This window comes from Lepidochelys kempii, chromosome 1 (genome assembly GCF_965140265.1).
Source record: "Lepidochelys kempii isolate rLepKem1 chromosome 1, rLepKem1.hap2, whole genome shotgun sequence".
Lineage (NCBI taxonomy): Eukaryota > Metazoa > Chordata > Testudines > Cheloniidae > Lepidochelys > Lepidochelys kempii.
Window position 1 is genome coordinate 250,010,840 of NC_133256.1, and position 14,562 is coordinate 250,025,401.

General features: G+C 38.4%; 1 protein-coding gene across 18 annotated transcripts in view; it reads left to right on the forward strand.

Annotated features, from left to right (window-relative positions):
* PARPBP (PARP1 binding protein) overlaps positions 1-14,562 on the forward strand; it is a 151,547-nt gene that overhangs the window by 112,474 nt on the left and 24,511 nt on the right. For 12 of the 18 annotated variants that reach the window (XR_012156117.1, XR_012156118.1, XM_073323342.1 and 9 more), the window contains 3 exons: positions 4,191-4,374; positions 8,319-8,497; positions 12,118-12,199. Coding sequence is in view for 14 of the 18 variants with exons in the window: in XM_073323342.1 (XP_073179443.1) it covers positions 4,191-4,374; positions 8,319-8,497; positions 12,118-12,199 (445 nt within the window). In the remaining 4 variants the exon portion in view is untranslated. Of the gene's footprint in view, positions 1-4,190; positions 4,375-8,318; positions 8,498-12,117; positions 12,200-14,562 lie in introns of those variants that run through there. The other 6 variants (XM_073323367.1, XM_073323375.1, XR_012156131.1 and 3 more) reach the window with 5 other exon arrangements.

Genomic DNA, 14,562 nt, shown 5'->3' on the forward strand with positions numbered 1-14,562 from the left:
ATAAATTCAGGATTTCTGCAGTTAAAAGGACTCAATCTAGCTAATAAAGACTGCTAACTTTAGGTGGTTCCTTCATCTGTTTGTCTACCTTACATACTTCAGGTTGGTTACAGTATTTATGGAATAGGCCTTACTACGGTTATCATAGTACACTTTTCATTGACGGTAAGCATTGCTTCTAGAGATGCCAATTAAACACTGCAAGGAATAAGCAGTTTGGCATGAAATTTCAAGAGAGTTGGCTAACACTCCTAGTATGTATATCCTTCAAAGACAGAATTTTCTTCAGCGATGCTCTGCTCTTATCTCTTAACAACTGCATTGGATGACTTTTTCCTTTAGAATTTTCCATTTCTTGCGCTTAAAGCAAAGGTTCACTGCCTTCCTCTGCAGTGTGGGGCACGGGTCACTTGCTGGAGGATTCTCTGCACAATATGAGGACTTCAGTAGTTCAGACATAAGTTAGGGGTTTGTTACAGGAGTTGGTGGGTGAGATTCCTTGTGCAGGAGGTCAGACTAGATGATCATAATTATCCCTTCTGACCTTAAAGTCTATGAGTCTATGCTTTTTTTAATATACTCTCCTGACTAAAATCAGATAGCCCTTGATTTGTGGGCAGACTGACTCCACATGGGTGTTTCCCTTTGGCTACATCCAAGCATTATACTTAAACTTCTTGTAGTGCGTTAGCGGTTGTCCCTCCTCCTCTGGCTCAGTGGGAGGGCACTTCACCTCACTGCATCACTGGGATGTCGCCCACTAACGGGGAATTACAAATTGAACACAAGGGGCCCTGGCTCGTGGCATGGGTAGGGCCAAGCAATATCTTGGTCTAAGCCTCTTAGGCCAGGTGGAGCAAACAGTCTTAAGGGCTCAGGCCCTGAGGCAGTGCAGAGCAAACCAACAGTTTTAGGGAGCTCATGCCCTCAGGCAGGGGAAAGCTATAAGCAGTCTAGAGGCTCAGGCCTTCAGGCAGGGTAGAACAACCAGTCTATCACCTGATGTCCTGGCTCAGGCAGATGGCAGACAATCGCAGGCTTCTTGGCCTCAGGTAGGGAGGCTGCCACCCCAGGGGTGGAGTTTGCAGCAGGAGGTAAGAGGACCCAGGCCCACCCTATTCCACCAGGTCCCAGCCCAGGGCCCTAACAGTGGTGAAGGGTTCTGCCACTGGGTCAGTGGGGATTCTACCACAATATGCTGACTCGGGTTCTAACAGTGAAACTTGACGAACATCTGGTTTCCCTGGGTACGTCCTACCATAGTCTGGGCGAGGGGTTCCATAGTCCAGGAGTCCTCCATCTCCTCGGGGTATATGGCGAGTGGCAGTCCCGGTAGCTCTTCTCCTGGGTCAGTCTTGTGCAGCGCAGGTTCAGCTTCGAGGTTTTGCAGGGGGCTGGAGACCCATTTTTCCCTGGTTCAGACTTAACAAGGCTAACGGCTTCGCCTTTTATATTTAGCTTATGTTGAGGGGTGGGCCCGGCCTGGCTCCGCCCACTAGGGACTCAGAGTGGCTCCTTCCCCTTTGGCTCAGTGGGAGACCACTCCGCCTCACTACACTTCCACAAAGCATTTATTCATTTTGATTTAAAGCTTGCAATTTAATGTAAAGTATAATCCAGTTTTGACTACCATAAAATGAATAAGTATCTGTCCTCTACAAAAATTGAGACTAAGGATTGTGTGGCAAAGTAGGGCCTGAGTGGCAGGACAGAAGCAATAGGAGACTCAGGTTAACTTCTTTAGGGTTTGTAATTTTATTTACAGGACTCTTGATCAGTCAGATTAATTCAAAACAGCAAAGTCCCTGGGCATATTCCTTCATGCAGTATAAAGAAATCACCTCTTATATATTCAGTCCAGTCCTCTCTTTTCTGCCCTTCACCTCCCCTCACCCTCAGCCTCTTTAGCTTTTTTTATTGTTTAGGGTGTGAACCTGACTAGGCTAAATTGCATTTGATGGAGGCACTTCCAGGGAATTTGTAAACTGCTGTTGAAATTGAATGCACAAAAGAAATGTTACTCCTCGTGGGAACACTGTAGACAATGTGTGTCAGGGCTCGGAGACCCTTTTTGGAGGGTATTGTCAATTTGCACACTTTCTGGGACTTCAGGAGTCTATAGCCCTGAATCCTGACAGGTTTTCTGTAAAATCATTTTTCCCAGTGTTTCAGAATTCTGAGTTCAATGTATCAGAAGCTTTATTTTCATGTGAAACTTTCTTTAAAATGGGAGATGTAGTTAGCCCATCCTCTGATAAAAGTAATTTCTCATCAGTATGATGTAACGTGCTGACAAGTATGTTCACAAATTTAGAAGTTGGGAGCAGACGAAAGGAGGAAGTTATGGAAGCAAACAGAATAGTACTCTTAAATTGCATCAGACTGAAAAGGAAATTAATTTAGATTTAGGTCAGTCTCAGATTAAAGGCAAGGTCAAAATAGAGAACTCTTTTACAGAGAAGCCGCCCATTAACTCTGCTGGAGTAGCATCCAAAGCAAGTCTGAGACCCACCCCTGAAGAAAGCTCCTTCAGAGTCTGATTAAGAAGGTGCCAACTGGAAGGTTCTGGAAGTTGAGGTATTGGTATTTATGTGCTAGTCACTACCACTGCATCAAAAGCTTTGAGTTGTGAAGTTCTACCCTGTGTAGTCCTGAGAACATGAGACCCAGGAATGAGATTCTTATACAGATATTTTTAAACAATGGGTCCTGTCTGCTCCCTGTTGATAGGGAGTGGTCTTTAAACCAGGCTGGCAGCTCCATTTTGAGCCAATCAAAGATCTGAGGGTAAAAATAACCCTTTACTGGAAACAGTAAAGTTGAGGAAGGAAAGAATCAATTAAACAGGAATATAAGCTGATTAAGGCTTGAAGGAAAAGATGAGTACCCAATACTAAAAAGGACTAGAAAACAAATATTCATATTAATGAATGCAGACTATTAAAATAATTACTAAAATTGCCACACTGCAGGATTCCTCTTTTAAAATGGTCTCTGAAATAATGAATACTTAGTATAAATAGTTGATTTTTATAAAATGAGTAAAGGAATACTTGGGGAAAACTTTGAACATAATCAAATCAGTAGCCATGGAGGACATGCGTCCTGAGCTGATAAGAGATTTGGAAACAAAATTACCAAACCACAAACATCTTTGAAAAGTGATGGAGATGTGGGACGGTATCTGAGGACTGGAAAACTGATTCTTTGACATTATTTCCTTAAACCTGAGCACTGGTAATGATTGTAGCCTGCCTCATTTTGTTTGCTTTCTGTACATCTCTGCCACTCATTTTAAATTCTGTTTAAACTTTTATTGGTATTTAATAATTTGGTATTGTTGAGGGGCCCCAATCCATTGTGCTAGGTACTGTGCAAACTGATTAAGATACAATGCCTACTTCAAAGTATCTCTAGCACAATCAGGAGTGCCTGCCATCCTTCATGAGTTTGAAACTTTCATTTGTGTAATTGGGAACATATATGCCTTCTTTTCTGGTCTTTCTATAAAAACTGCTGAACTTGAGCCCTGTTACATACTCTCATCTATTATACTTTTGACATAACCGATACTATTGTATGGATAATTCATAGTCAAATTTGTGTTGCTGTATGTGCTCTCTGATCGTGGAGGAATCTTTCCTGCTCTGTTATGGAATAGGAAATTGTACACCTTAATAACGAATATCAGTGCTCAACTAGTCGTCTTGGCAATCTGATATTTTAGTTAAACTGAAAACATACTGGTTGTTGGAAAGGCTTATGTGAAACAGAAATATATTTGCAAATAAAGTAGTATGCCTTACTGTTTAGTGGTTCAGTTCTCCTAGAACTTTGTGACATGCTCATGATCTATGAGCAAAACAGAAAGATGTGGATTTGCAGAAGATACTTTTATCAGAACTTTCTTTCCAGCCAGGATAGTTCCTCTTTGTCTTGTAGATCCGCATACTGCCAAATGTTGAATTTGGTTACCTTTTTATTTTTCCTTTTGATTTTCCTAATCTTTAATATGTTAGTAAACTATTATGTCAAAGGATAGTATTTAATTGCACACTGCTGTTTTATTTAAAAGATCAAAGCTGTTCTCTGAACAGTTTTGATTGACTGTGAAGACTCTGTGTTCAGAACTAATAGGTATATTAAAGCATTGCCAAGATTAATGTGGGGATGACTCTGCCTATTTTCAGAATTGCAGGGGGGCGAATTCTATCAACAATCAAGATACACTTGATAAAAGGCCGAAACAGTGGGGATCCATTCTGTCGAGCAGCAGAGGAAGTTTTACAAGATTTGGATTTAAGGATTAAAAATATTATAAATTCTCAACATGAAGCTGTGACTGCTAGCACCACTGGAATCAGTCCAGCCCGGGTAATGGGCCTCCTTTTGTTCTCCTACTATACAGCTTTACAAGAAAGCCAATGTCTTTTTTTTTTTTTTTTTAAACTTGAAATATAGAATAATCTTTTCCCAATAATACAGAATAGTGTCATTTCCTGTGTAGCGTAGTACACTTAAATTTGTTGAAAGACTCTAAGTCCTTTAGGATTATAGTGTGGTTTTCAAAAAGTCATTATACTTCAACTAAAAATTATTATGTTAATAGTTTTATAATTTTAATGTAACTTTTTTTAAATGCAGTTTATTGTTCCCATTCATAAGAGTTTGTAAAATATTAAATGTTTGTAAAATATTAAATATTTGTAAAATAACTAATCTGTTACTAATATTAATACAGTTAAATTTTTATTTAAATTCCCTGATAAAATTATGTTAAGATGCAGTTAAGGCTGAGAGTACATATAAGAAATTTAGGATAAAATACATTGATGACCTAGTTATCCCAAAATCAATCGATATAAATGCAGAACACTCTACTTTAAAAATTAAATCCAAACATGTTAAGATATAGTAATGCATATCCAAACAACCTTAATTCTGCTCTGTAGATACCATGCAATAATGATATGATTATGATTACTATTTATGGTCCCAGATTATATTAGTGATTTAAACTGACTTGTAAAGACTCATTAGATTTTTCTCTCTGTCTTGCCCTCCCCATTTCTCTCTTCCAAAAAAAAGAGGGGGAGGGGTATGGGGGGGTATTGCTACAGTACAGAGTTCAGGTGACTTAGGTGGTGAAACTGTGTGATTTCCATAATTTAAAATGTTTGGATTTCTTTTAAATTTCATATTAATTCTGAATTTTCCTGGTTTATAATGCTTTGTTTTGGGCTTTGTTAATATGCAGTGCAGTAATAGGTAGTTGTAGTCATGTCGGTCCCAGGATATTAGAGAGACAAAGTGGGTGAGGTAATATCTTTGATTGGTGAGATAGACAAGCTTTCAAGCCACACATGTCTCTTCTTCGTCACCCACCTTGTCTCTCTAACATCTCTGTAATGTATTTTACCGTAGATTACTGATAAGTACTCTCAACCTTAACTTCATCTTCACTTCAGTTTTGTCTAGGAATTTTCTTTGTTTTGTATTCATGTATAAAATTTTAATTAAAAAAGTCAGAATGCTACCATTTGGTATTCCTAATGATTTGAAGAGATGCCATAAATTATTTTCTATAGTTTTAACTTTTTATGTCCAGATTGACCAATATGGACTGGCTGCTTTATGCCATTTTGAAGAAGCACAAAGCAGCTAGAGTTTATATCCCATTTGCCTCTCTTTTCCTGTCCCCCAGTTTCTACTTCTTGCCTCACTCTACGTTTCCCTGGGCAGTTTTCCCTTTACTCCTGTCCCACACATTCTCCATACATACACATCCTATTTCTTCCACCCACTGAGTCTCTGCATGTGGACATTTTCCTCCTCTATCCTACCTTCTGAGTAGATCTGGTGCAACAGGTAGCTTTTGAAAATAAATATTTAGGATTAATAGTCACTCTTGGTTCTGTTTTTCATAACTGAAAATTTTTCTGCCAGCAGAGGCTTCTGCATGAAATCTTATTCAGAAAAACTCTCAAAGTACTGTTATATCAAAATGGCTGTCATCTCTTGTTGTTCTCAATGGAACACAGGTTATAGGTTGATGTCCCCTATAAACGTGGCCACCATTTCCCTTGTTCCCTGCAGGAGAGAAGCCAAAGATGGTGGCATCCTATATTGTGAGGAAGTAAAGAGGAATACTTGGGCCCGTTCAGAACAATGGGGAATAAAGGCCCTTCTCTAAATGGGCAACTGAAGGCAGCCTGTAATGTCAGTTCCTTTGAGAACAATGAGAGAGTCAGCACTTTTGAAAAAGTGCAGTTTTTGGTGAAATTCTTTGTAGAAGAATATTATTCTTTAGTGTCTGCTGAAAAAAAGTACAGTTATTAAGAATAATAGGGGCAAAATAGCCATTAATTCTTGAAAAAAATCAAATATAGCTTTTGTTTATGATTTCAATGAGGTTTTTTAACTATATGGGAGACATGAAGCATCTGTATTCTGTGAAGATCTTTTTGGACCTAAAAGGCCTGACACGGGGTGCTATATTTCTTATAGGAGTCACTAATAGATTCCATTATAAAATCTCAGAAAAATAGGTTTTTTATTCAGAGTAAGTGCTGTGATTTTTGGGGAGGGTATGCTCTATTTTTTTATACTTAACAAAGGTTAATCCCTTCTTTAAGTGCAAAATTCAACTTCATTTTACCTATGGAGCCACAACTGGTGCTTTCACAATGTAGTATTGCTAGGAAGGCTGGCTGTCTAATTCACTTCTGAATAAAATGCACTTGAAAACAGTTGCCTTGCAGCAAACAGATACAAAACTTTTAACCTGGCAATATTTTTCTTTGCAATATCTCGATGTTGTGGGAATTCCTGAGCTTCAGCTAAATAATTATTCCACAGGGGAGAAAGCTTTGCTTTAATTTAATTATGTGAAGCCTGCATTAATGGTTAATGAGAATTTTCATCACTATCTGAGAAGTTGACTATTCTGGCCAGAATTTGGCTGTTGTGACCTGGATTGACCAATATAGGACCTGGAGTAGCAGAAGGTCATTCATGAGAGACTAGTCAATTTATTTTGGAGGCAGGAAGAAATGGGCCCTGGACATAGCTTTAACAAGCATCAGAGAAATGATGCTTGCATGTGGCTGCTTTTTCCATTTAAGTTTGAATGCCTTAATTTGTAGTGAAGCTTTTTTTTTTTAGTCTGTGTGCATAGTTATAGTTGAGACTGCTCTTTTTTTGCAGTTTTCACAGTAAAACAGTTGTGCCATGACACAATATGATATTGCACAAAAGTCATTATGTGGTAATGTAATGGCTGCATTGGCTCAGAATAAAATTTTAGGGAAGTTAAATGGAACTGAAATAGACAATTCTGTTCTAATTTTAGGTGCCAACCATAGCTGTAGTTGCTATTTCTATTCACTAGTTGTTAACTTATAGTAAATGTCTGACATATATTTTGCGATAGTTCTTGGAAGATACATACACTAACTGGTGTAATCAGGTAGATAAAAGAATAGAATTTGATTTATTCAAGGACATTGTTTAAGATTAGTTAACTGATTCTATAAACTCTGTTGCTACTTATACTATCTTTTTAGAACAAATTTAAACTGCAGTGTGTTTTTTTTTAACATGTAAACAAGAAAACCTGTGGTTTTAAAAATACCCTACTGTACATTTAAAAAACAAGCCCTAAACTTCTGAACAGGATTGTTACTTTTTTTTTTTACTTTCTATTTTTTTTATAGCAAACCTGCAATTTTTGCAGTACCACAGTGGTTATGAAGTTCTACGTCTCTGCTGCTGAGAGCAGCACTGAGCATTTCCATATTTAGATTTTCTTTGAGAACTTCTCCATTATTGTGGAAGATCCTGAGGGATCTATTTTATGCTAATCTGGAGGCTGTTGTACCTAACACACCTCTGGTCAGGTTTGTGGAAAAGAGTTGGTTACTTGGTAAAAGGGATTGGTGTTAGACTGTCCCAGAATGCATCTGTGTGCCCCATAGCTCTCAAGAATACGTGATGGGGAACTGTTCATTTTCTTCCCACCTAACTTCTGTAGTGCAGTGTCATTGCTCAGACTCCGATATTTAGCTGTATATCTTATTACGCTCATGCTTCCATCTAGCAATTAGCTAAATATCACTAATTGCGTGTTGGTTAGGAAGAAAATTCCCTTTTGGGTAGGTTATTCCATAATTGTCTGTGGGGGATTTCTTGCACCTTCTTCTGAAGCACCTGGCTGCTGTTGAAGATGGATTCCTTGTTGGTTGATTTGATGCATTGTAGCATTATTGTATGTTCCTATTAATATTTACTTAGATGGAATAATTTCTATTTACTTTCAGCCAAAATTACATGCCATAAACCATGGCACTGCCTACTGTGGCAGAGAAACTGTAAAGGCCTTATTAGCTCTTTTGGATGAAGAAGCTGCCAATCTTCCTACCAAAAACAAAGCAGAACTATTATATGGTGATGAAAATGTAACTCCATTTGGAATCACCTCTGTCTTAACACTCTTTAGGTGAGTACTAGTAAATCTATAAAATAAAACAAACCCCTGTAATAAATGGTCTGCAGAACAAGAATAATGTTCTTGCTTATACAAAGCAAATTACTTAGTAGCAAACTAAGAGATGTATTGTCAATTTGCTGTCAACTTTTTAGTTTCCAGTTTTTTTGTTTACTCAGTATATCTAATTTTCACTTCATTTGAGAATACTGTGTTCATAGCTCAAAAAACATAATTTTAACACTAGCAACTTATTCACAAAAGTGAATCTACCACTCTAAAATCTACCACTCTTTTCATAAACTTATGAAAAGTTTCTTACTTTTACTTAAAACTGACGGATTCTTTTTGCTAAAATACAGGAAATCACTTTTATTTCCTTGTTTTCTTTCCTCCCTTCAGACTCTAAAATCTCTTAACAATTTGTACTTCTGTAGCACCTTTATTCTGAGGTTCTCAATTGCTTTACAAACAATAAAACTCTGAACATTGTGTGATAGGTAAGGGATCACTTCATCTTCCACCTAAGTACAGTAACTTCTGGGGTATAATACTGTTTGTAAGTTCTTATGTTTTAAAAATGTTTTTACCTACGCGGTGAAATGTAGCAGAATATGGTATTTTTGAGGAAAGTGATAATCTATATCTCTACCAATAAATTTGCAATGCAGGTTGGTCACAGGTAGAAACATAGGAAATATTAAACCTTACTATAGTTTGCCATAGAATCCTAGAATATCAGGGTTGGAAGGGACCTCAGGAGATCATCTAGTCCAACCCCCTGTTTAAAGCAGGACCAATCCCCAATTAAATCATCCAACAGATTTTTGCCTCATACCCCTAAATGCCCCCCTCAAGGATTGAACTCACAACCCTGGGTTTAGCAGGCCAATGCTTAAACCACTGAGCTATCCCTCCCCCCAATCTTATTTGTTAATTTAAAATTCTCAATTTTACTATCAGTTCTAAGTATTTTTTCTGAATTTTAACAAATGTATTTGTTGTGTCCAGAGATTTCATTATTTTTTTTTATATTGAATGGTCCCAAAAATCTGTTTAAACTTTGTGGTCAGCTGTGCCGGGGATCTGACCACTTTCCAGAAAACTGTGTTTATTTTTAGGGCCAAGGTTGGAAGAGAAAACTGACATGTTTCATGTATGAAACTTTGAGAGATTCAGATAATTTCTCTTTGTCCCTCCCCTATACCTCTGTGTTGGCCTTGACAGAGCTTTCAGTTTAAATTGTTAGATTGGATGGTTCCAGAGCTTTCTTTTCATTCTAAAACTTGGCAAGAAGTTGAAAATGAAAAAAAACCTTCCACAGAGCTACTGGTAAGAAGTGGTTACAGTCTCCTTTGTCTGATATTGATAGTGTTTTGTCACTGGCATCTCTATCTTTTGGCACTGAAAGTACCAACATTAACAACAAATCATCAAAAACATTTTAGAATTTTCCAGACAAAGTGAGATTTTTCTCACTGAATCAGTCTCTTCTATATATACTGCAACTCTGACAGAAGATGTTTCATCCTTCCCTTATTGTATGGATCCCTGCTGCTCTCCATTGGAGACTATATTGAAACAATTTCTTGTACGTATATATTCTTGGAGTGCAAATACTTAAGAAAAATAAGGGGTGGTTGTAATTATTGTGAAGCCTTATTGATGGCAGAAAGGGGTTACGTGCCGTGTTTCCAATAGCAGTTTCAGCTTTTCTTTTTTAGCCACCTGAGAAAATGCATTGAAGATAATATCAAAATAAGGAGACTGATCTAGTTAGAGCTACTATCTGTGATTTTTTGGGTAAATTTGGAATGAATTTAGGCTAAACATTTCCATAATTTATTAAGAAAATGCACACAATTTCTTCTCTGGCCTCCCTGCCTCACTGATAAGCTTTCAAGGTCCTACGTAATTTTTCTTCTCCCAGTTTTCTATTGTCAAAGTTATGTTGCTACTCCCATCCCCTTCATTCCGTCAAGGATGCCATCTTTGGTATTCCATTTGTCTACTTCTCCCATAACTGTTTCTGTGCTTTCTAGCATGTTGCCCCCTACTCATCAAATGCCTTTCTGTGATGGGGTGCCTGCCCCACACTGGGCTTTAAGGGGTTAATAGAGCCCTTGGGAGGCTGCAAGGAGCAGCCAGTTGGGGCCATGCTGGCCCATATAAGAAGAGCTGCAGAGCAGCTTCAGTCACTCCCTGGAGCTTGAGGAGGGAGGAAGACTGGCTGCCTTGCAGGCTGAAGGCAGCAAGCACCCTGGACAGAGCAGGACTGCAGGCAGAGACCCGGGGAGTTAAAGGCAGCTCCTGGCAGGCTGCAGAGTTCTGCAGGCTGAGGCCCTCAGGCAAGGGCAAAGAGGGTGCTGGGGCCTCGGGGAAGTGGCCCAGGGAGATCTAAAGAGGAGTCGGAGGGGACGCAATAAGTGGCCACCATCTACAGGGTCCCTGGGCCGGGACCCGGAGTAATGGGCGGGCCTGGGTCCCCCCCTTCTCCAGTTGTCTCTGGGGAAGTGGCGGAACTCTGTATTGCAGTTGCCACTGAGGAAAGTGGCTGGACAGATATTGCAGAGCCTCCAAAAGTGGGGAACCCAGAGCGTAACATGCCCGGAGGGCTATGTTACTGAAGAGGACGCCACAGTCCTGGGAGTGACGTGGGTCCCAGAGCAGAAGTGATGGCAGTGAGGCATCACCAGAAGAGGGCGCACTGGCAAAAAGAACTAATCCCCGTGACAGCCAGCAGGAGGCGCTGGAGTGGTGAGTTACACCCTGTCACACCTTCCTAAACTGGTCTGCAATACTACTAATATCCTGAAGATCCACTTTTTGTAGGCGTTGTTGAAGGAACTAGCTCACTGAGCTAGAGAAGCTACTGAATTGCCAAAATTATTGCCAAATTTGTACCTCACCTTGCAGAAGTCTTGGCACAGCTAAAAGCGTCTTAAAGAGAGTCCGATCTTCAAGGGAACATGTAGAAAGGTTTGGTCTCTGCTGAAATGAAATCACTACTTGTCAGTGCAGGCACATTGGCTGACAGTGATGATAAAGAGGTAACCATTAGGTGTATATTTCCAAGCAAAGAACAGATTTTGTTACTGTAAGAAGCAAAACCACTTGTGTATGCATCCAAGTCTTGTGTCCATGGAAATAAACTATGCACAAACTGAAAAATAGAAGTGTAATTGTCTGTCTGTCTGTGAGAACTTCCATCAAAGAGAGTGTGAGTGTGTGAGTTACTGTGGAGACTGACCAGAAGCCTTTGAAGACAATCATGGGAAGAAACTTGTTATAGCACTGCCAATGCCACAAGTAACAATGATGCGCCTGCAGAATCACAACTTTGTGATTAAACTTAAACCCTAACAGCATATGCCGGTTGCTGAAACCTTAAGTCAGAAATTTTATTGTACTTCCCATCAGTACCTCACATGCAAACAGGTTTTTTTTCGGGGTGGGGAGGTGTGGGAGAGGGGCAGGAGAAAGGATAGAGGAACAGAAGCTTGGATTCCTCCATTCCCCCTGTTTCTGAGGAGCCTTTAAGCATAGGAATTTTTGTTACAAAATGCTGAAGTGTAATTTAGTTAAGAATTGATCTTTTTTTTTCTTTTCTTTTCTTCTTTTTTTTAATGTAGATCTCCAGCACAATCCACTAGGTCTTCTCCAAAACCTCTCAGACAACGAATTAAAACATCTGTTGGTGAAAGAAAAATTAAGGTGTCGTATGGTTATTTTATATATTATAATATATATTGTATGAATGTAATACAATACTTGCGTTATGCATCCAGTCTCTCTCTCTCTCTCTCTCTATTTCTGTGTGTGAGAGTGAAATAAATAAATTGTGTGTGTGTGTGTGTGTAATCCATAAATGGAGAAGCATATTGGTGATTACATTAGTTATATCCCCTTAAAGAGGGAGCAATACAGACATAAGCCTGACTAGAAGAGTGACATGATAAATGAAAACAGAAAAGTTTGTAGGAAAAAGAGGCTTAAAAACTTGGTTGTGGACAAGCTATCCTAATGAATGGAGGCATGTTGAATTAATCTATATATTTTCATAGTCTGTGTAATTTAAAGTATAATAAAAGCAAAAATGACTACGAACACATGCTCTTTAACTCTTAATTTTGCATTCCTGCTAAATTGGGTTCTGTAAAAGAGCAATAATGGAATTTTTCAGTATAATTTTATGGGCATCTTCTTATGTTTCTAATTTCCAAAATCCTGTTACAAAGCAAGAACTCTCTGAACGAGAAACTTAAATACTTAAAATTAAAAACTTAAATTCTATATCTTGTTGTGTTGTTCAGACAGAAATCTTACTTTATAATAGTGAGTTAGGTATTGTTAGAAACATCATTTAGGAGAATGTCTTCAACAGCACTGACAGCTCCATGAATGCTTTTTTTAGCAGAAGTGCAAAATGTAGTCTTTGTTGGGACTATGCCAGCATTAATCCCTTGCATGTGGTTGTTGGGAGCTAAATGAAAGTTGGCCTCTAGTTCCAGCAGATGGGTTCTAGCAATAGATGAGGAAATAAATTAGATCAATTTTAATAGATGAGGAAAGACTATATTATCAATTTGTGGTAAAATGTACTTATTTAGCAATAAGACCAAACAGTAGACTAGCATAACTAAAAGTAACTTTCCATAAATGGGGAATAATGTTTACACAATATATATTTGGTGTGTGTGGGGAAGAAAAAAAACTATCACCCCCTCCTAGCACCAAAATGAATTAACTTGGCATGTTGGGGCAATGTTTAGTTATTCACAGGGTGTAGCCTAGTGCGTGTAGTCCTTTGTGACATAATGTTATCAGGGGTCTGAACCCCAGGTAGATGTATTGGGTTTTCAGTACAATTCCTTGTGGAACTAAAATAAAGGAAACCATCAGACTTGAAGTATGTCTGTGTATCCTGAATATATTCTTGTTTCATATAAATAGGTTTAGCTATCAAATAAATGAAGGAACAATCATGGTAAACTAAAGAGTGAAATTAAGCCTAAAACAGATTCCAAAAATGTGTCCTCTGAAAAATAAACCAGATAACAATGATTTTGGTCTGCTTGTTAGTGATAAATTAAACTCTGGTTTGATCCATCAAAATGTGAAAATATGTTAAAGTACATTGTAGGGCCTATTGAAATCAATAGGAGCTCTTTTGCCTGAATGAAGAGTTCAAGACTGGGTCAATGATCAATTGCGTTCAATATCAGAAAGTCCAGGGTATTTATTTAGTTAAAAATAATTATCCTTAATATTCAAAAAACCTTTTAGTCTCCTGAAAGAGATGCATAGGAGTCAGGCTTCCATCACAGAACTTACCAAAAATGTGACTCTGGAAGCTGATTCTTGATTACTAAAACATATTCACTTTTTCAGCAGGGTAAGAAAAGAAAAATAATATAAACAATAGTATATTAGCTTTTTTGATTCTTAGGTAAAGGATGCTTTATGGGGCAATCAAAATTAGCCTTAGTGCTGCAGAGGATGATTACTTGGTAGCAGACTTTTATGACTTTGAAAGCCACTGCCACACCAAAAAGAAATGTAGAGAATCATCGTGGCCATAGCAGTTCCCATAGACATTCTGAAGAATGTGGCCAGACAGAAATATTTGTGGGGTGGTAAAAGGCACATGTAGCAGCAGCAATCTTTACAACCTTGACTAGGGTGCTTACAGACACCACTCCAATGGCAGGAGCACATTGGGGAGGAGGCATAGCTATGGTTCTACCCATTCTTGCCTATGCTCCTTGTGGTGGTGCTGTGATTCCCACCCAACTTATTTTTATAGCACAAGATTGACTGCCTTTTTTGCAGGAGCTAAGGGAATGGGAAAGACTATGTAACTACTCTGGAGGCAAAACCAACCTCTAGTTTCCCCTAGGATCCAGAAAGCCATAACTATTTCCTTTATGGCTCCCTCATTCCTGCAGTGCTAAGCAAAGATTAGTGCCTAATACTTCTAAGAATATTTTCCTTTTTTTAAAAAAAAAATAAAGATTCATGTGGCTCAAATTAGTTTAATTATATCCAGATTGAAGACTTTTTAATTGCATTTAATT